General features: G+C 40.9%; 1 protein-coding gene across 1 annotated transcript; it reads right to left on the reverse strand.

Moving 5' to 3' along the window:
* Positions 1–1,855: 1,855 nt before the first annotated feature.
* HPRT1 (hypoxanthine phosphoribosyltransferase 1) lies at positions 1,856–18,517 on the reverse strand. The gene is made up of 9 exons (XM_064426648.1): positions 18,350–18,517; positions 16,317–16,423; positions 14,668–14,851; positions 10,672–10,737; positions 10,032–10,049; positions 7,679–7,761; positions 5,222–5,268; positions 3,326–3,402; positions 1,856–2,734 (listed from the first exon to the last, which is right to left on the reverse strand). Exons 1-9 carry the CDS (start codon positions 18,374–18,376, stop codon positions 2,687–2,689), a joined length of 657 nt encoding a protein of 218 aa, XP_064282718.1. The 5' UTR covers positions 18,377–18,517; the 3' UTR covers positions 1,856–2,686.
* Between the last annotated feature and the right edge of the window lie 651 nt (positions 18,518–19,168).

Raw genomic sequence — 19,168 nt, forward strand, 5'->3', positions numbered from 1 at the left:
CAATTTTCAAAACCAGGATTGGGAAAAAAAAAAAGCCCCAAGTGAAGTGCCAGCTCAGTTCACAGAGAGACTTTTCATCACATTTTGTGTCTCAGCTACCAAAATGTACAGAAATGCCAGATGTCACAGGGAGAGACAGTGTAGCAAAGCCTATAAATATTCGAAATTATTTTTCCAGCATACATTTGTGATTCATAAAATGTGGAACTATAATGAATTTCAAATGGCACATAAAAATGTTCAAATACAAGACACTCTGTGCTTTCATAATGCTTTAACAATATATGTCTGGGTTGTATAAAGCTGGTGTTTAGCTTGCAAAGATGTGACTAAACCCCCAGTCTTTTAACCAAAATTACCAAACAAAAACTAACAATTGCAGTTTCAACGTTTTTCAAGTGAGGATTTATCTTCCTGTTGTGCACACTCAGCTGCTGTGAAAGGCTGCAGTAGACAGAACTATTCTGGCAAGAGAGGGAGTAACCTTTCATCTAAATAATTTTCTGACCAACAAAAGCTTTTGAATAAGGAATCTCTCTGTGGTGATGAACTTGACCCGACAAGCACCTGTGTGAGGTGAAAAAACCTCTGTGTCTGCTCCACAGCACCTGAAATGTGGGAACATTCAGTGGGATTTTCAGTGTAGACCTTTTCCATCAGACACAGGTGGTGTGGTAGGAGGCAGACCTGTGCTGCTGCAGCACTCCTGGGGCCAGTGTGGCTCAACAGCATCTTCCCAAACCTCTCCTGTGACCACAGAGTCCCTGCAATTCCAACCCCTGGCCCCAGCAGACCAGGAATTCCCCGCTCCAGCACAGTTTGAAAGATAAACCCCTTGTTATGACTGACTGAGCCCCCCCTCTCTTTCCCAAATCACACCGTGTGAGTAATTGTCTTAACCGTGTCTGGCAAACCTTTCAGGAGACTATTTCCTCTTCTTGCAGATGCACTGCGTATTTTTGCAACAAGTCACAAGTTCTTGAACAGGCAGATACACAAAGGTGATTTAGGACAAATTCAGAAATACAATCTGACTTTGTAGTGCATTGGAACAAAAGCTGTTTGAAAGAATAACCTACAGTATAATTTTGATCAGTGGGCTAATATTGTTAAAGAGAATTCTAATTTACAAACAGAACTCCTAGAAATCTGGTCATGTGATGTGCATTACATTGTGTGAATTCATATTTTAGGCCTGCTATTAACATTATTAATATTAGGTCAGCTGTAACTGAGCAGGCCATTCATGGGCAGTAGTGTGCAGCTCTTGGAAAAGTACAGACTCAAACTTCCAAACCAGAGAAAAATCTTTCAAAACAGAGTATTTCAAAAACTCCACTGTGTATTAGGCACTGAGCAGCATTAAATCCAAGGATGTGGTGGGAGAATCCACATGCAGATGTACAAGAACCAAAAAGCACAGCACAAACACAGGTGTGAGCTGGGCTGCCATGTTCAGAACTGGACTCCACGTGAACAGAGGTGCTAATGAAACAAACCAAAATGATTACTTATAAAATGGTTGTGGGTTTTTGTGCTTTTTTCCCCCACACGGATATATTTAATGGACACAGAACCTCTACTCTTCATTTTTGCCAAGACAGAACAAAGGACTGTTGCTTCAGCTGCTCTCTCTGGAATCTGGTTTGGTTGGAGGACATGCAATTGTTTCAATATCTTCCCACAGCACTTTTATCACCTTCTCTTAGACAGGATTACATTAACCAAAAGCTCTACAAAGGTAACAAATGTAGAGTCTGCCTTCACTGTCACAAGCACTTATGAAAAATACTATTGAGAAGAAAATTTCAAGAGCACTTTAATATACAGAATGAATGGGATAGATGTGTGGGGCTTATTTTAAAGAGACAGCCTTTATTTAAAGTACTTTGCTTTGTAGATCTTATAAAGTAAACATTACAATACTTCTTTTTCTCCCACAAATATATTAAAATTGTTTAAATTTAAAAGGCAATTCCACAGACTGATGGATATTTTTAAAGAAAAAAAATCTAACAGAAATAGGCAGCTCAACTAAAACTAGATTTTAAACATTCTGTTTTGTCATTCCATCTTTAACAAAAAGAAAAGAGAAAAAACACACTTTTCACCCAGACTTCCTTTACAGCAATAAGGCAACTCCAGGAGATTTGGATGAGCCCCTTGGAGATTACAGATACTGTAACTGGCTGCTCCTCATGCTTTATTACCACCCAAAGGTGCAACTATCCATTAATCACAATCACATCTGTGCATTAAAATATAAAACTTAAATTACAGATTTTAAAAATATTACTAATAGACTTCCCTATCATAAAATGCTTTACATTTACAGTACTTGAACTATTTCAGTTCTGGGTTGATGAGGTTTAAGCAATTTACCACTGCAAGAGTTAGACTCTGGAGCTCACAAACAGCACAACCCAACCAGGGGCAGCGATAGTCGGTAGAGTCGTAGTGCAAATCAAAATAAGGAGTGCAGAACTGCACTAAGTGTTTACATTTCTAAAATATAAATGAACAAGACGAGCTCGTATGTTGTACATGCAATAAATTACAGTAAGCATATGGCAATGGGGCTGGGGCATTCTACAAGTGTAGCTGGTGTACCAGAGCTGAAGCCTGTGAAAGATAGGACTCAGTAAACAAAACATTTCAAAGCTCTGTTGTCACTGGAACTCTGCTTTCATGCTTTGTACTTCTGCTTCCCCGTCTCACTGATCACACAGATATGCTGAAACAAAATAAAATAAAAAGCTCCTGTTAGGAAAGTGACCTAAGAGACCAAGGTTTGACATCAATAACAAGCTTCTGAAAGCAACACAAGTGTGCTGTACACACTTGAGGAGGAAGAATCTTCTGACACTGTTTATGCAGAAAAACTTAGGCCTTTTTTGGTCCCCAAATCTCCACATTGCCTTCTTTTCTCCTAATTGTCCCACCCAATGTCTGCTGGGTCTGGTGAGACCCAGATGAAGAGTTAATGATAAAAATAACAAAATGTGAACCCTTCTTAACTTCTTCCCACGTCTCTCTTCTTTAACTCTGAGTAAATGCACTTATTTGCTGCAGACATCTGGTGAGACAAGAAACTTCACACATTATTTCAAAGCTGACAGTTGTGCAGCCTCCACTCTGCATGCAGCAAAATAATTTTTTTAGTTTCATCAGAGTTCCAAACGCTGCCCTGCTGCTCTCAGGCTTTGTTCTCATCACTGGAATATGAGGCATGATTTAAAGAGCAGGGAGAATGATGTAAGGAGATTTCCCTTCCTTCCTCCTCCCAGTTTTAAATGGAGAAAAACATACGGGAAAAATTACTTACGTTCAAATCTCTGAAGTATTCATTGTAATCTAGGGCGTATCCCACAACAAATTTGTCTGGCACTTCAAATCCAACAACTGAAAAAGACCATAAGTCACCAGTGCGTTAGAAAAGGAACTTCCTAGAGTTCACTAGATCTTTTTACAGAGACAATATGGAATTTTATAGATACAGATTGTAATTTATTTTATTTCTTCCACTCAAGTACCCTGAGATTAATATTTCAGCTATTTTACAATTTTAACTTACTTTGTTGATTTATCAACTAAAGGAGATTAAAGAGATGCATTTATTGCGTCCCACACAGCTGCCTGGTGCTAGTCTGCAAGAAATGAATGGAAGCTCTTAAATTTCCTGACAGGATATTATTATGGGAATGTAAAATTCCTTGAAAATGTCCTCTGACTTTGCAAATAAGTGCAGAAGTGCCAATCCTTCCTGGCACTTCCTGCCAGTGCAGCAGCAGCAGATTTGTGAGCACAGCACGAGTGCCCCTCCCAGCACTGACCTGCACTCCAGACAGGGCTGCAGGAAGAGTCAGTTGCAGGTTTCAGAAACCAAACAGTGTGGGTTGGCTGCTTTGGGTTTGCTTTTGGCTTTGGTTTGTTGGTGTTTTTTTGTGTTTGGTTGTGATTTTTATCTCCCAAAAAGTCTGTCTAAAAAGAGGACATCAGCCATTCCAGATTGGCTGAACAGCTCTAGCAGGACACTTTGTCAGGCAGGACTAGTCCACCCTGTCTACACACACTATAAAATGGCCAAAAAAAATTAAATTATCTAAAATATAAAATTTCCAAAGGGCTTTTCCCCCTTGTGCTAAAATGAAAGACTCCTGAGCAGGAAAGCTGTGTCTTTTTTCTCTCCCTGGCTACAATGAGGAAAGCAGGGAGATAAACTGTGCAATTCAAATAAAAGGCTGTGGGCACTTCTAGAAAAACTAAGGTGATTTTAGCACTTACTGGGCCTCACAAAACAGGGATAAAATAGAGGCCCAGCCATTTCTGCCTTGTTGCCTCCTTCAGAGCTCACATGTCCTGCTCTGACAGGTTGTCTCTGGGGACAGATGGCAGAACAAGTCATCTGCTGCAAGATGCTCCAAAGGCACCATTAGCCCAGCTAAGCCTATAATGAGATCCCAGGAATGAGGGGTGTCCTTGAATGAGGGGAGCACCTCAGTGAAGCCTTGAGGTATGAAAAGCTTCACTTACAGAGCATTGTGTAAACTTGGAAAGGAGGAGGATGCGATTCTGTTGCTCAATTCTCCTCACTTCCATAATGAATGGAACAGGAATTTAGCCTGTGGAACACGGTTAAAACACACAGCCCTGCCCAAAGCAGGAGGAGCTGTCACTCCCTCCACTGCCTGCTGTGGATGCTGTTCCTTCACAAACACTCTTGGGACAGACAGGAGGGGACAAGAAGGGAGTAATTCAGATGCCCAGACAAAACCAGTGCCAATTTAGACATTTTAACACTTTTATCAGACCTGCTACCCCAGGTGGTCCTCCCACATTCCTGGGGACAGCCAAATGGCAGAGGTAGCTAGGCTAAGGCACACAAATCACTCCCAAAAGTGTCAAAAGGTGAATCCAGCAGATTCCACTGACTGAAGCATTTGACTACATGCAAGTTGAGAGAATTTGCACATGACAAGGTATAACCTAGACCAAAATATCAAAGTTTGATTTTCAATATAATAAAAAGTTGCAAATGTTACAAATCCTGATTAACTATCTCAAAATATATTCCAAATATTTAAATTACCTAAATAAAAGCCAACTTTATCAAGAATAATTAGTGAAAAGCTGTTTGGAACATCGTTGGACTTTGAGCAAAAGGTACACAATACAGAGACATACTTTTAATAATGAAAAGTGGTTGTCAAAAGTCACTTACAGTCCGGCCGGTATCCCACACTTCGAGGAGTTCTTTTCACCAACAAACTGTCAAATAAAATTAATGTACAAGTGAAACAGGCAAAAGCACCATGTACAAATACATGAGACTGTTTTGATGACAGAGAAGCTGAGTTAAGCCTAAGTGTGCATAACTGACAGCATAATTACACATATTTTAAACCATTACTTTACTTGCAGGTACAAAAGATCATAATGACAAAATCAAAACCTCCTAGAATCATGAATGGTTCACAGCCTAAAGGCTGACTAACAGGTCTGCAAGGAAAAGGCTGTGAGACACTGATCTGGATGGATTTTCACTGTGAGAAGTCACTTAGTGGGATTTTATGTATGTTAGGAACTTCAGGTGCAATTTACCTTGTAGGTAAAGAGGCAACAATCTGGGATGTGGCCCAAGAAAAAAATCCCAATGAAAGCATAAGTTTTATGAAGGAAAAGTTTAGCTGCTTGAACGTGACCTCAACTGCAGTTGCACAACTTGTCCTTAACTGCTTTTCACTGGAAGTGTTAATTACCCCCATAAAGAAAATGTAATTGATTCTGATGATCAGAAGGGTAAAAAGCACAGAGATACAGAGCTGGGGGTACTGTGGTAGAGAAATGCCCTGGTAACTTAGTTTGATTTGCTCATTATTCAGCAGAGCACTTCTGCCTCTTACAAGACAATCCCACAGGCCTGACACTTGTCTGCCTGAGAAACAGAGACTTAGGGAGGAAAAGAAAAGGTGGTAGATGGCTGAATGCAAACAGGACCAGCCTAACTCTGTTCACTAAGCACAGAGCCCTTCCCTCCTGGATCACCCCTGAAGATGTGGCTTCATTTGCCACAGTCACAGGTTTGATTTTAGTTTCTGAAACTTCTAATTGGGAGACCTAATTTTTGAGAATTGGTGTAGAATTTGATCAAAGAAACCCCAAAATAGTGCTGGCATTAGTTCACATCTCCCTACTACAACTACTTAATTGTCAGGAGGAAAATAAATAAAACCTAAAAAAAACCCCAAACCAAACCAAAGAAAAAAAACTCAAAAATCCCAACCCAATCAACAATAAAACAACAATCAAAAAAATAGCAAAGAAGAAGATGGATATAAGACAGAGAAGAAATGCTTAGAAGTTATGCTTAGAACATAAGACTATCTAGAATGATCATATTTCCCTAGTCAGGTCTTTCCCTGGGGCAGACCCAAATTACTGCAACAGGTTTAAAATACAGGAAATTGGTTATTATATATTATATTATATTATATTATATTATATTATATTATATTATATTATATTATATTATATTATATTATATTATATTAATTTTACACTGTAATGCTACAATACTTTTCAGTGACACATATTTAAAAACTGGCCAGGGAGAAATCCACAATGGCCTCACCTTCAGCAGGTCACCTCCAGATTATCAGCAAGAAGAGCTGTTCTGGTAAGTCTAACAAGTGCTTTGACATTGTTATGGCAACACAAGTGATTAGATATTACACCCAGCTCTGCTTTATCTCTAATCCCCAGCAATCATTATGCTTTTATTAAAAAATACACAACAGCATAGCAGCACAACAGATGCAATTTAAAAAGAAGTAGGAAGAATGTTGATATTGTTTAATAATACAATAGCATCCTCAATATTTCTTGTTGGTTGCAAGTTATTTAATTATGAAATGTTTTGAAACAAATTGATTAAAGGTGTAACTAAGGAGAAAAGCCTGGAAGAGCATATGGCTGGGTGACTCTCACAGAATGACCTCTAAAGCTCAGCTGCACTATGGATACCACACACTTACTCATGTTAGTGTGCAAACTAATTAAATTCCACAATTAAAGAAGGAAAAATAGAAAACCTCCATTGCACAGGTACACCACTGCAGTATAGTGAAGCTGCAGACAGTGCCAGCAGAAACAAACATCTTTGGAGAGACACTGCATACTGATAAGTGACAACTGCTAATTTTTCTTATTCCCCCTTCTAATTAAAGTCTACATTTATGAACTAAATTTGTGCTGAAAATACCTCTATTAACTTGAGAGGGTATTTCTTTTAAGACCAAAATATTTCAACTCTTCCAGGTACTTCTATACTTGGACTTCAGTGGTAAAAGCCCACAAACCTTATCATAATATGATAGGCAAGAGGTGTTCCAGGCATGCACAAGTCATGCCCTTCTGAAGCACAGGAAATCTTCCTGCAATAAGACTGGAAAGAACAGTGTTTCCAATATCCTTAACATATATATGCTTACAGTATGCAAAAGTGCTTTAGGAGTTTAAACATTAGAGACTTCAATAGATCACATACCATATGACTCCTGCAGAAAAGTTCCCTACTGTTTCTCTTCCTTGGAAATGTGTTCTATGTTTATTTTTACTTGTTGATTTTTTTTAACCTTCTTAATGTGAAAACTAGCACAAATAATCATCAAACATTTACCTGGCTACTTTCACCATCTTTGGATTGTACTGTTTAAGTAGAGACAGCAACGTTTTCATTGTTTTACCAGTATCAATTATATCCTGAAAATAAAAACACTCATGTAAAACAGAATATTAAACAAGTCAGAGCAGCATTTTCAACTTTCTACCACTGAAATTGCTCATCCACAGCAGCATGAAAACATGGCAAACTACAGCCTGTAAAAATGCTCACAACCAAATCCAGGTGGCAGGAAACACAGCACTGGGCTTACACAACCACGCTGGTAAAGTGATCACACACATTAACAAGAGTGCTTAATTGTTGTGGATAACCATGGCTTTGGAAGCAGCTGCTGAACAAGCAGTTACTGCAATGACCTGCTTGGCTCCTTTTGGATATTTTATGGCTTGTGCTCCTTGCAGCAACGAGATAATGTTTAATTTGAGTATGATAAGAGTAATGTTAGTTTTGCTGTTGAGCTCAGTTACAGAGTATTCAACGGGAAGAAAAGCAAGAAGGGAAAACAGGCAGAACAACCCATTACTGCAGTTAAAGGAAAAGGAGTACAATTTACTTAACAGAGCCAAGAAATACCTGAAGAAATTGCACAGGGAAGTCTGAGTGCAGTTCTGAAGTTTAAAACATACTAAAATAAATTTTGACATGGCATTTTAATCCCATTCACTGCACATAGAAGCAGAAAATAAAAAGAGAATACATGGCTTGAAACTGAAGCATCAGAAATGGCCTCCTCATTTGCACTAAACAATCACACCATCTTTAAGAGGGACAGTCTCTGCCCTGGCCTAAAATCAAATCTGTTTGAAGTGAAGGAGGCAGACAGCAAAGAAGCAGCAATATCCTGGTTTCAGCTGATTTTCCTATGACTCCTAATTAAAATAAAAATCAAACAACAAACTCAACAGAGCACCTGTCAGCATTACCATTAACACTCAATGCTTTTAATCATTAAACTCCAGAGAAGTTGAAGATGCACAGGTATACAGTTAAAAATCAAAGTTGGTAAATAAACAGCTACTCCCATGCTCTAAGAGAAAAGCAGAACCTATTACTGATTTTCTGTTGTGTGTTGAGCTGTTTATTGGAGATAAATTTCCATTTTGTACACAATTTTTTTGGATATTAAAGGGATGCAGTAAAGCCTAGCACTCAAGACATTAAATTTACAATAGATGTGCATTTTACCATTTGACAGTTAAAATGGTGATCAGTAAGTGTTCATATCTGACTGTGTAAGACGAGTCACTGGACAGATGATTCACTAAGCAAATAAGAAACTAACCTAATCTGGGGATTACAGTCATCTGAAATGGAGCAGATACATAATTAAACACATCTGTCTATCTGAAGCAAAATATACTTCAAAGGACACCACTGATCACACAATGCCTGCTGTATACATACTATTTTGGTAGGAGTTTTGGAACTGCATGTGCTTCCTGTGGAATAATATAACCTTCTCAAATTAGGAAAATAATACATAGAAGCACATTTTATGGGAGGAAACATCCTTTCCTTTGGCTGATGCACCAGTTGCCATAGTTGTTTCTTTGCTTACAAACATGCCATTTCCACATTTGGAGCCTTAACACATTATTAGATTGCACATCTGCTTTTCCTGTCTACTGCTGCTTCCCCATCCTGAAATTGTCAACTGTACTCAAGGAAAGTGACATTGGCTGCACATTAGCAATGGTGTTCATCAAGACAGAGGTATGAAAGCAAGAACTAAGCAACAACACCTACCAGGCAATCAGACTGAGCTGTACTGAACCTGGTATCACCCAGAGAACTGTGACCAGAGAGGAATGGGAATTCAGCAATTGCAAAATGCCAGTTAAGAATTAGCATTCTCTGTGTCACTATTCTCTAAACAAACTACACACAGGGACACTGGGCTTAGATCTATTTTTCATGTATTTTAGGATACTCGCACCAGGAATCTCTTTCTACCTCTGCAGTTTAGTTTCCTAACTTGCTGGGATGAACCCAGAACAATAACATGCTTAGTATCACTTTTTTTTTTTTTTCAGGCTACTTTTTCAAACACACAAAAAAGGGGAAAATTAGACATTTTAGAATTGACAAAATCTCAGAAAACTGCAAGAAAATACAAACCATTTTAGATGAATGTTTTCCTGGTTAAATATAGCAATTGAATGCAATTTGAGAATTCAAAACACAGCTTAGCTCAAATTCAGAGATCACTTGCAAAATTCAGGCCTGAAAACAGAAGCTGGAAACCTTGAAACCAGAAACTGGCTGGTTTTCTGGCTTAGGAACAACTTCTATTAGAACTCTTTTACTTGTCACACATTAGAACTTCCAAGTGAAACATAATACTTACTTCTACGATCAAAACATTCTGGTAGGAAGAAAAAGAAAAACAAATCAATTAGTATCTAGACAACATACAATTTCTTATTAATTTTCATAACTCATTTGCAGTACACTTAAATATTTGCACCACCATTTATCTATGTTTACATGTGTAACAGCAACTGCTTTGTACTTTAACATTTCTGATGCTCTAATAACAGCTGAGATTCTTCTCAACAGCTCATGCTAGATACAGTCTTTGAATTATTCACACTTTGAAAATTCTAGACATATGTGAAAGAGATCAAAACAGAGTCTATACAATTTCTATTCTTCTAGAGAAGAGTGTTCTCCTGCAGAGACATGTACAATTCTGTCATACCTACATCCTTTGCATTGACACACGTCTTAAAAATCACCTCTGTGTGAGGAGAAGGGGAAGTGATGTGTTCTAACAGAGCAGGAGCACTGGTGCTTTAACCCCTGACATCTGGCTCAATGATCTCCATAGAATCACTGGAGAAAGCAGATTCCCAATTTACATCCTCCTCTTGTCACTGCCTATCATGAGGACCTGTGTTCCTGACGTGGGCTGCACCTTACACATCTCAACAGTGTGAATTCCACCACTCCTTCAGTGGAACAAACACACACACTGCTGTACCCACCTTTCCAGTCAGGGTTGAGAGGTCATCTCCCCCAATGACTTTGATATCTCCAGTTGACTGATCATTCTAAGAAAGAGGAGGGTGAACATTTGCATGACAAGAATAAACTGATGTTCTTCTTGCAGTAAATGTCAAAACTGTGAAGTACACAACTAGTAAATGTTAAAGCTTTCAGAAGCATGGCAACAACAGCATCTCTATGAACAAAGGAATTACAAGTGGCCAACTTTAAAGAGAGTATTTCAGATAAAAGACTGTTTGACAAGAGATTTGCATCAACACATAATCTGTGACCATTATATAGATATATGTATCTAAAAAGCAAGGACTTAGTATGCATTCTTTACAGATATAGAAACAGGACAAAAAACTCTTCTGGTTTCCAAGCTACAGGATGCTGTATAGCTGGTAATTTACATTTTAAACTTTATTGCTTTGGAAAGTCTTACTCTGAATAAGAATAGGCAATCATAACAAGAATAGCCAGCAAACAAGGCACTGATTGCTATTTAGAACAATAAGCTACAAAAATAGCCAGAAAAGCTTATGCTTAGTTTACAGCCAATATTGGTAACAAATCAAATTACTTCTTATACAATTGAACAGCAACACAGGTACACCATCACTACACTGCATTTTGCTTCAGTAAATCTAAATTCTGCTAAAAACACTCAACCAACTTTAAACCTCGACAGTGTCTCACAGTTCATGTTAGATGTTATATGCAGGTGCCAAGTTCCTGAGCAATGAAAGGGTGAAAAAACAGTTAAAGATTTCTGACATTGGTTATAACCAGATTTCCACTGGCAAGAACTTTGTTTAATCATTAAGCAATGTTTTAATTATCTTCAGGAGCCTTATTTCCGAGTTCAGTACTGGTAAGACTTTAATGCTTCATGGTTTCACACATCAGAATTTTACTGTTTAGATCTGTTTTCACTGCCTGTTGTCACTGCTGGAAAACAATAATGGTTTACAAGACTGTAACTCCTGACTCAAGTAACTCCAAGATCACCTTTTAAAGTGGAATTTTAAGTTCCTTAAGTATCTGCTGTAAGGTTTGGTTAGCAGAGACCTTTCAGAATACTGCTGTGACCAGCCTAATGAGAACGTACCACATACTCCACTGAAAATCCCTATTTCACCCGTGACAGTGCAACACATCCACTGACTTCTGGCTGCCCTTCATGATGACACAAGCTACATTTGCTCATATCCAGGCTTAAATGCAGGAGACTGGTGAAAAGCCATTCTTCTTATAACACAAACAGAATAAACTGTTTGTCAAGAATACTGAGAGCTGGATCTGATCACAAACACTATCTTAAAATTTCTTAACAGCTTGCCAGATCCTTAAAATTCATCTGTAAGGACTTGGAAAACTGGAGTTACAAGTAAAGTTTAATCACAGCTTGATCATGTCAGCTTTCTTATACTATTGTTTTGGGTGCAGTACAGTATGAATTTTGCATTGCAAGACAAAAAAATCCCCATATGCTTGTAAATATTAAATGATCAGTTTGAAACAAGAACAGAACTTCAATTACATAAATTACAGAACCATTACAAAAGTCCATTCTGCTTCATTTATGCGACCAGGATATTTTTAACATCTTTTATCCAGTCTGTAAAGGCAGGCAGCATGATCCAGTAATCACATCCAGAGACAGCAACAAGAGAGCTGAAAGCTCCACTTCCAACTGTCCATTACAGTTTGTGATGATTTTCACACCACTGAACACAGATCCCTTCCTGCAGCAAAGCACAGATCAAAACTACAGAGCAGATTTAGCACTCTGACACTATTACTGATGGAAGACCCAGTCAAGCTGTTACATACATGTCCATGACAGGATAATCTTATCCAGTCTATCAAATTATGCAATCTAAAGGACCTAGATTTGGATATTAATAACCACCTAAGAGAGTCTACAGAAAAGAAATGCTCATGAATAGTGTAGTGGAGGCATCACATAGCAGCTCCACTCATCCAGAACAGAAAACATTCTTTTATAGAACTGGCTGACAAAATCAAAAACCCTCAAGTCAACACCTCAAGGAAAATGTCTGACTTCAACAGCTTTCTGTCTACATTTCCCTTCTTTTCTCCTCATCCACTTGTTTCTGTAGTAAAAACAGGATTGTAATCTCCATGAAACTTACTTTGCTGCTCTCTCCCCTATTAATATCAAGGCACTGTAATTCTGAGGGGAAATAAACAAAAACAGCTATAGTAAAGAAATTAACCAAAGCACACGTAGGACACCAGTTAAAAGTCAGCCTTGCTTTTTAGCAGAGACTTTTTCAGGTGTTCCAAACTATTTCTCCAGTATTTTTTTCTGAGTTAGAAAGTAGAGAGCACGAAGGGTGTAGTCTTTGTACTGATTCTTTAAACAAGGTAATCAAGTTACTGGAAGTGTTCCTAAGTGGAGAAAGCAGAAGATACACAATTTCCACTCCACGAAAAAACAGGTGGAAGTCATAATTTCCTATTTTTTAACCTACTATTCTGTAATAGAGACATTCAGTTTTCTGCAGCTTTTACAGGCAGAATATGTGGGTGTGGGGGGCTTTGGGGTGAAGTGGACTAAATCTCCTTTTGGGAGGCACAGCAGAAAAGAGGCTCAGACTCTGATTTTAAGACAGCGCACAAGCACAAAGTGCCTTGTGAGATACAACCAAAGGCTGGCAGGAGCCCTTCTGCCCAGCCCTGCACTCTCATTAAAGCACATAACTGAATTAGTGCCTCGTGCTCTGCAAACCTGAGTGTGGTGTCCAGGTAACCCCTGCACAGGCAGCTCTGTGTGTGAGCCTCGGGCAGCCAGGGCTGCCTGTCCTGCACAGGGACTGCACCAAAGCCCCACGCAGCTCTTGGCTTTGTCATCACACTTTAATGGAGGGCTTGAGAGGAATCATGGATTTATCAAGTTCTGCAACAGTCCAGAGTAAGTCTGTAAATAATTCCATCTTAAGTTTCACAGTTTAATGAAACATAACATGAGAGTGATTTTTTCAATTAGTTATCTCTGTTTTTCTGCTGGAATAGGGAGTGGTCTACAGCTGTGAGAAGTAACTCTGACTTCAGTGCAAAGCTGCTGATACAGAACAAACAGCATAACATTGTGAAACAATGTATTCAAACACTTTAAACTGAAACAAAAAATGTCATTATTTCCATCTTGTAGATGGTCTTAGGGAAAAAATAATCAATTTCAGAAATCCCAAAACATGAGACTTGGCTGTCAGTAAGCTGGAAATCATACTGTGCTGACAAACACCTGCTTCTTCCCCTGACCTGCATAACGTAACCCTATGCTTCCTTCTGTAAAACCTAAAAAACACCTTAACTCGTGTTACAGAATGCTCTGTTTCCCAACAAAGTTGAATACTTGTGTTCAGAATCTAAAGAAATTATTTCCCTAAAAATCTAAACCCAAGGCAACCTATGCCTTGTCTTGAAAATGTAATGCCATATTCAGAGGCTCTTAATCACAAATTTAGGTTTATGTATTTAGTGTTTCCTCATGATCAAACACAACTAACTTTGTTCATTGTTTGGTTCATCAGAACAAAAATGAGACAGGGAACCATTTATGCAGCTTTCAAATCATCCTGTCCAAGAATGATGTCTGGGCCATATAAAAACTCTCAGAATTAAATTTTTGTAATAACAGCTGCAGGAGAATTCTCTGCATTGGTCTAGACCTGCAGCTTTAGAGATGGGGTAGAAGGCAGAGAGGAAATTGCTGAACAAGTAAAGGACATGTAAAGAGTCCCTCTCCTCAGATAATGATTTCACTGGGGTGAGGAGATATCAAGGTCTAAAAGAAAACACATTATATAATAAGGTAGAGAAAGAGTAAATTGGCTTGTGACTCTTAATTCCCTTAATTATTTGTTTAATATTAGCATATTAGGGCAGTAACAATATTCAACCACCTCTGTTAATAACCTGTAGTCAACTTAGCTAAAAATTGCACAGTACTGCATACTTACACAATAACTCTTCAACCTAATGAAGTCGACTGTCATGGGGATTGATTTGTCACTGTTTCTGTTCAGGGCTTTGATGTAGTCTAATAAATCAGCAAAAAATTTATAGCCACCCTTGAGTACACAGAGTGCCACAATGTGGTGTCCTCCCATGCCCTTCATAATTTCTCGTGCCAGTCTCTCCGTCCTAAACAAAACCAAGGAAGAGTGAGCTGTCATAACACTTCACTTGTCCATCACAGCAGAAATGTTTGATATTCCTAGCAGCAGCAAACACACACAGCAAACCTGGAAACACGTTTTGACTGGAAATATTTGCCCACCACTTCGGTCACTTTTACACCTTACTGCTCAGCAAAGTTTTGCTTTTCAAGGTTAATCCAACAGTAGCGCTGCCAAATGCACTTGTTTTCCTACATCACAGGCAGCCAAAGCAAAGCTGAACACCCTGAAACTGTTTCACTGTCAGATAAGAGACATGAAGGTGTGTTTTCTCCTTCCAAACACAGGTTCAGCTTCCATGCAAAGAGCAATGTAAGCAAACACAACCCCAAAGGCAGTGGCCCTCAACAGCTGATGAGCAAAAAAACTCAAATTGCAAACTGAAGAGTTGATGTTAATTTGCCAAATCAGAATGCCAGAAATTTGTCCTGAAAGCAGAATACAATAACAGCAAGGCAGATCAAGAGAACGCTGCCCTGTTTTTTTGCAATAATGGTTTCTAAATTTATTTTGCCATTTATTTTAGAAAGCATGGTCTGCATTTATTGTGTGCCAGCTGACAGCAGGTTTCTCAGAGAAAGCCAACCATTAGAAACTTTACATCAATTCCTTAATGACATGTACTTTGTCCAATTTTTTCCTCTATATGGACTTCCAGTGTAAAGTTTTAATATTAAAAAATAAATTTTTATAGGGATGTTCATTGTGTCTAGTCAAACAGAACCATGGAAAATCTAAATGCATTCCTAGTCACAAGATCCCCTGGAAGACCCATCCAGCACCACTCATAAAAGGCTTAAATTCACTGAATTTGTTGTTCAATCTCACAAAAAAAAATTAGCAACTTTCAGCCACAAAGTAAAATGAAAATGTCTTGTAGGCTTGTGAACACATTTCTGATCAGACAAGATAAAACTTGCACAGCACATCACAGATTTCAGAAACCACAGAAGTGACAGATTAATATTTGCAGAGGATATTGAAGGCAGAAGAAAGTTGGACATTGTTTTTCCACCATATCAACATGATATGGTGGAGAGTCTAAAATTATGTGGTGAATAGTTTACCTTTATTAATATCTTATGGAAATTCAAGAGCCCGTATTTTCAGACTGAACTGACACAACAAAACATCTTCTAGTTAGATTTTAAGAAGGTAAAACATCAAAGAAACAGAAAGAAAGTCCTACGTTGCTACATGCTGCAAAATTCTGCTTGAGAATTATGACTAATTTTCAAAGAATAGCATGACTGCAAATGTACAAACTCTCCAAAGCCAAAAAAAAAAAAAAAAGAAGACGACATTAATTGTCCATTCCAGTCTCTAATTAAATGTAATCTATTCAGACAGTCTCCAAGCAGTAAAATTATCACTGTAAGATGTTTATTCCAGTTTCATGGAATCAATGTACTGTCTGAAGTCAAACAAACCTGTCCATGATGAGCCCATGAGGAATATAGACTTTTTCCAAATCATCTGCATAATGTTTAGGTATGCAGAACAAATCCAGGTCGTAACCTTGTTCATCATCGCCAATCTGAAAAGGAAACAAGGTGAGATTTCTACAAAGCCTTAGAGAAAGTCTGTGCTGAGAAACTTCAAGTCCTTTGCTTTATTCAGTAAAAACTATCAAACCCATGAGTAAAACCTATCAAACCCACAATGCCCATCAGAACCACCTTACGTTCCCCCCTCTAAAAACATCAGTCACACTGAACACAGAGTAAAGTGTAATCTAAGAGTTCACAAGAGTTACTTGAAATATTGTGAGATGTTATGCAATGCAATGTGTGAAAGTCCTGCAACGTTCTCCTCCACTGGAGAGCAGGAAACTGAAGTTACTACACCTCAGTGAAACTCTATATTCCACTACAAAAATAATCAAGCTTTTTAACCCCTTTGATTTTCCTAGTGTAATGCAAAACCTGCATCTGCAATTAAGCAAGCAGAGGTTCTGACATGGACACCTTCCAAATCTCCACAGCACTGGATCACAACAAAACACACGAGCCAGTTTGCAGGACAAGGAGAGAGCTACGTGAGCATGACAAGTTATGCTGCTGTGAAGCAACTCTGCTCTGACCACAGTTTGCAAAATGGAGAGGTTCAAGATTATTCAGAATCTGAAATTAAAGCTTTCAGCAACCTGTTCCACATGGGCAAACTCCCTGTATGAAACAGCCTGCAACACTGGCGAGTGCATATTAATTAGGACAAGGGATTAGCAAACATACATAATGATACTGAACACTGCTGAGGTTCAGGGCACACTGTTACCTCAAACAGAGCCTTCCTTGAACCCTAACCCTGCTGCAGCTTGAAAATTATGTCGTTTTTTAATTACTTCCCTCTCTGGTTATGTAGCTGAACACTACCGTGTGAAAAAGAATTTCAGAGGGAAAACAGAAGGTTAGTGCTAACAGTTCACCAGGGCAGGCATTTTAAGTATCCAATTTGGTTACTAGTACCCTTGCAGAACTCAAATCTTATTTCAGTGCCTGTGGAAACACTTACATGGCCAGTGGTTCAACAACTGCTTACACGGGGTTTTTGTTGATTAATCTTTAATGAGTATTTCATCTGGGGAATTTCATTATCCCATCCAAAACTGACCCTGTGTGAGCTACCCACACACAGCTCGAGCTCATGGTCCCTGCAGTCCACAGGGACTTATTTTAAGAAATAAGGCAGGTCCTTCCCAAAACTCATGGGGTTTTTCTCAGGTCAGACCCATCGTTATATCCAGCGTGTCTACTAATCCTTCCGTTCTGCATCTGGCAGGGAATGGGCCCTTCCTACAGGTTTTATCAGGTTTTTTATGGACTGCAGGGATTTACTGTCGCAACCTCGCGGCCGTCGCAGCTCTCGGCCATCAGACACCGCACGCACCTCATCAGCACTGGCACTTGCTTTAAAACTAGAAATAAAAATGAGCATTAAGAGCCTTAGCTGATGCGGCAATTACACAAAAATATCAAGGATGCTGCTCCTGCAGAACCAGACCCAGCTCACACACGTGGGGCTCTCCCGACCAGAGCCTCCGCACGCCGGGAACAGCAACAGGAATAGGAAGTTGTGCCGCGCCGGGGGAAGTTCTTCCACCTTCGCTCCGGAGGCGCCAGCGCCGGCTCTGCCCGCCGCCCTCGGGCTCGGGATCCCGCGGTTCCCATCCCGAGGCTCCCGCGGCCGCTGCGGGAAGGGACGCGCCCGGCCGGGGGCAGGGAGGGCACGGACGGACACCCCGGGCCCGGCGCCGGGAGGCCGGGGCTGCCCTCAAGGTGACTCCGCGGGGCGGCGGCTCCCGGCGCCCAGGGACGCGACACGACGCGACACAACACACGCCACGCCACGCCACCACCCCTCGCGTTCCCTCACGGATCACCGTATTCCGGGGGGCAGGCGGGGCACGGCGGCCCCGGCGCCCAGCATCCCCCGTCCCGCGGGCGGCAGCCCCCGCACTCACCACGATGCAGGGGCTGGGGGTCGCCATGGAGCGCAGCCCGGCCGGCGGCGGCTGCGGGCGGCTCGGAGCGGCGGCAGCGGGCGCTGGGAGCGACAGCAGCGGCGGCGGCAGCGGGCTGTGGGAGCGGGAGGCGCCGCGCCCGCTGCGGCCCCGGCGCCGCCTCCGCGCCCTCCGCGCTCCCCGCCCTCAACATGGCCGCTCGCCGTGCAGCGGCTCGGGGAGCAGCCGGGGGACGGGGGAGAGAGAACAGTCTCCGGAGCTGTTCCCGCGGTGGGGCTGTCCCCATGCCAGCAGGGTGCCGGTGGCCCCGCGCTGTCGCACGTCCCCACTCCTTGTCTTGAGAGTTGAGCCTCCCCTCGCACAGCGCGCTGTGCGTTCCCCGTCCCCTCAGGATGACATGGGGAGGTGACAGTGCTGTGTCCAGTTCTGGGCCCCCTCAGCTCAGGAAGGACATGGAGGTGCTGGAACGAGTCCAGAGAAGGGCAGCAGAACTGAAGCACCCGGAGCACTGAGGGGAGCCCTCGAGGGAGCTGGGGGTGTTTGCCCGGAGAAAAGGACGCTTAGGGAGGACCTGGCTGCTCTGTACAGCTCCCCACAGGAGGCTGCAGCCAGGCGGGGTCGGGCTCTTCTCCCGGGGAACCAAACAGGACAAGGGGATGAGATCTTAGCTGTGCCAGGGGAGGTTTAGGTCGGGCATTAGAAAGAATTTCTTCACGAAAGGGTGATTAGACATTGGAACAGGCAGCCCGGGGAGGTGGTGGATTCACCATCCCTGGAGGTGTTTAAGACTGAACGTGGCACTCGGTGCCATGGTCTGGC

The sequence above is a fragment of the Passer domesticus genome, chromosome 7 (assembly GCF_036417665.1).
Source record: "Passer domesticus isolate bPasDom1 chromosome 7, bPasDom1.hap1, whole genome shotgun sequence".
NCBI classification, from domain to species: domain Eukaryota; kingdom Metazoa; phylum Chordata; class Aves; order Passeriformes; family Passeridae; genus Passer; species Passer domesticus.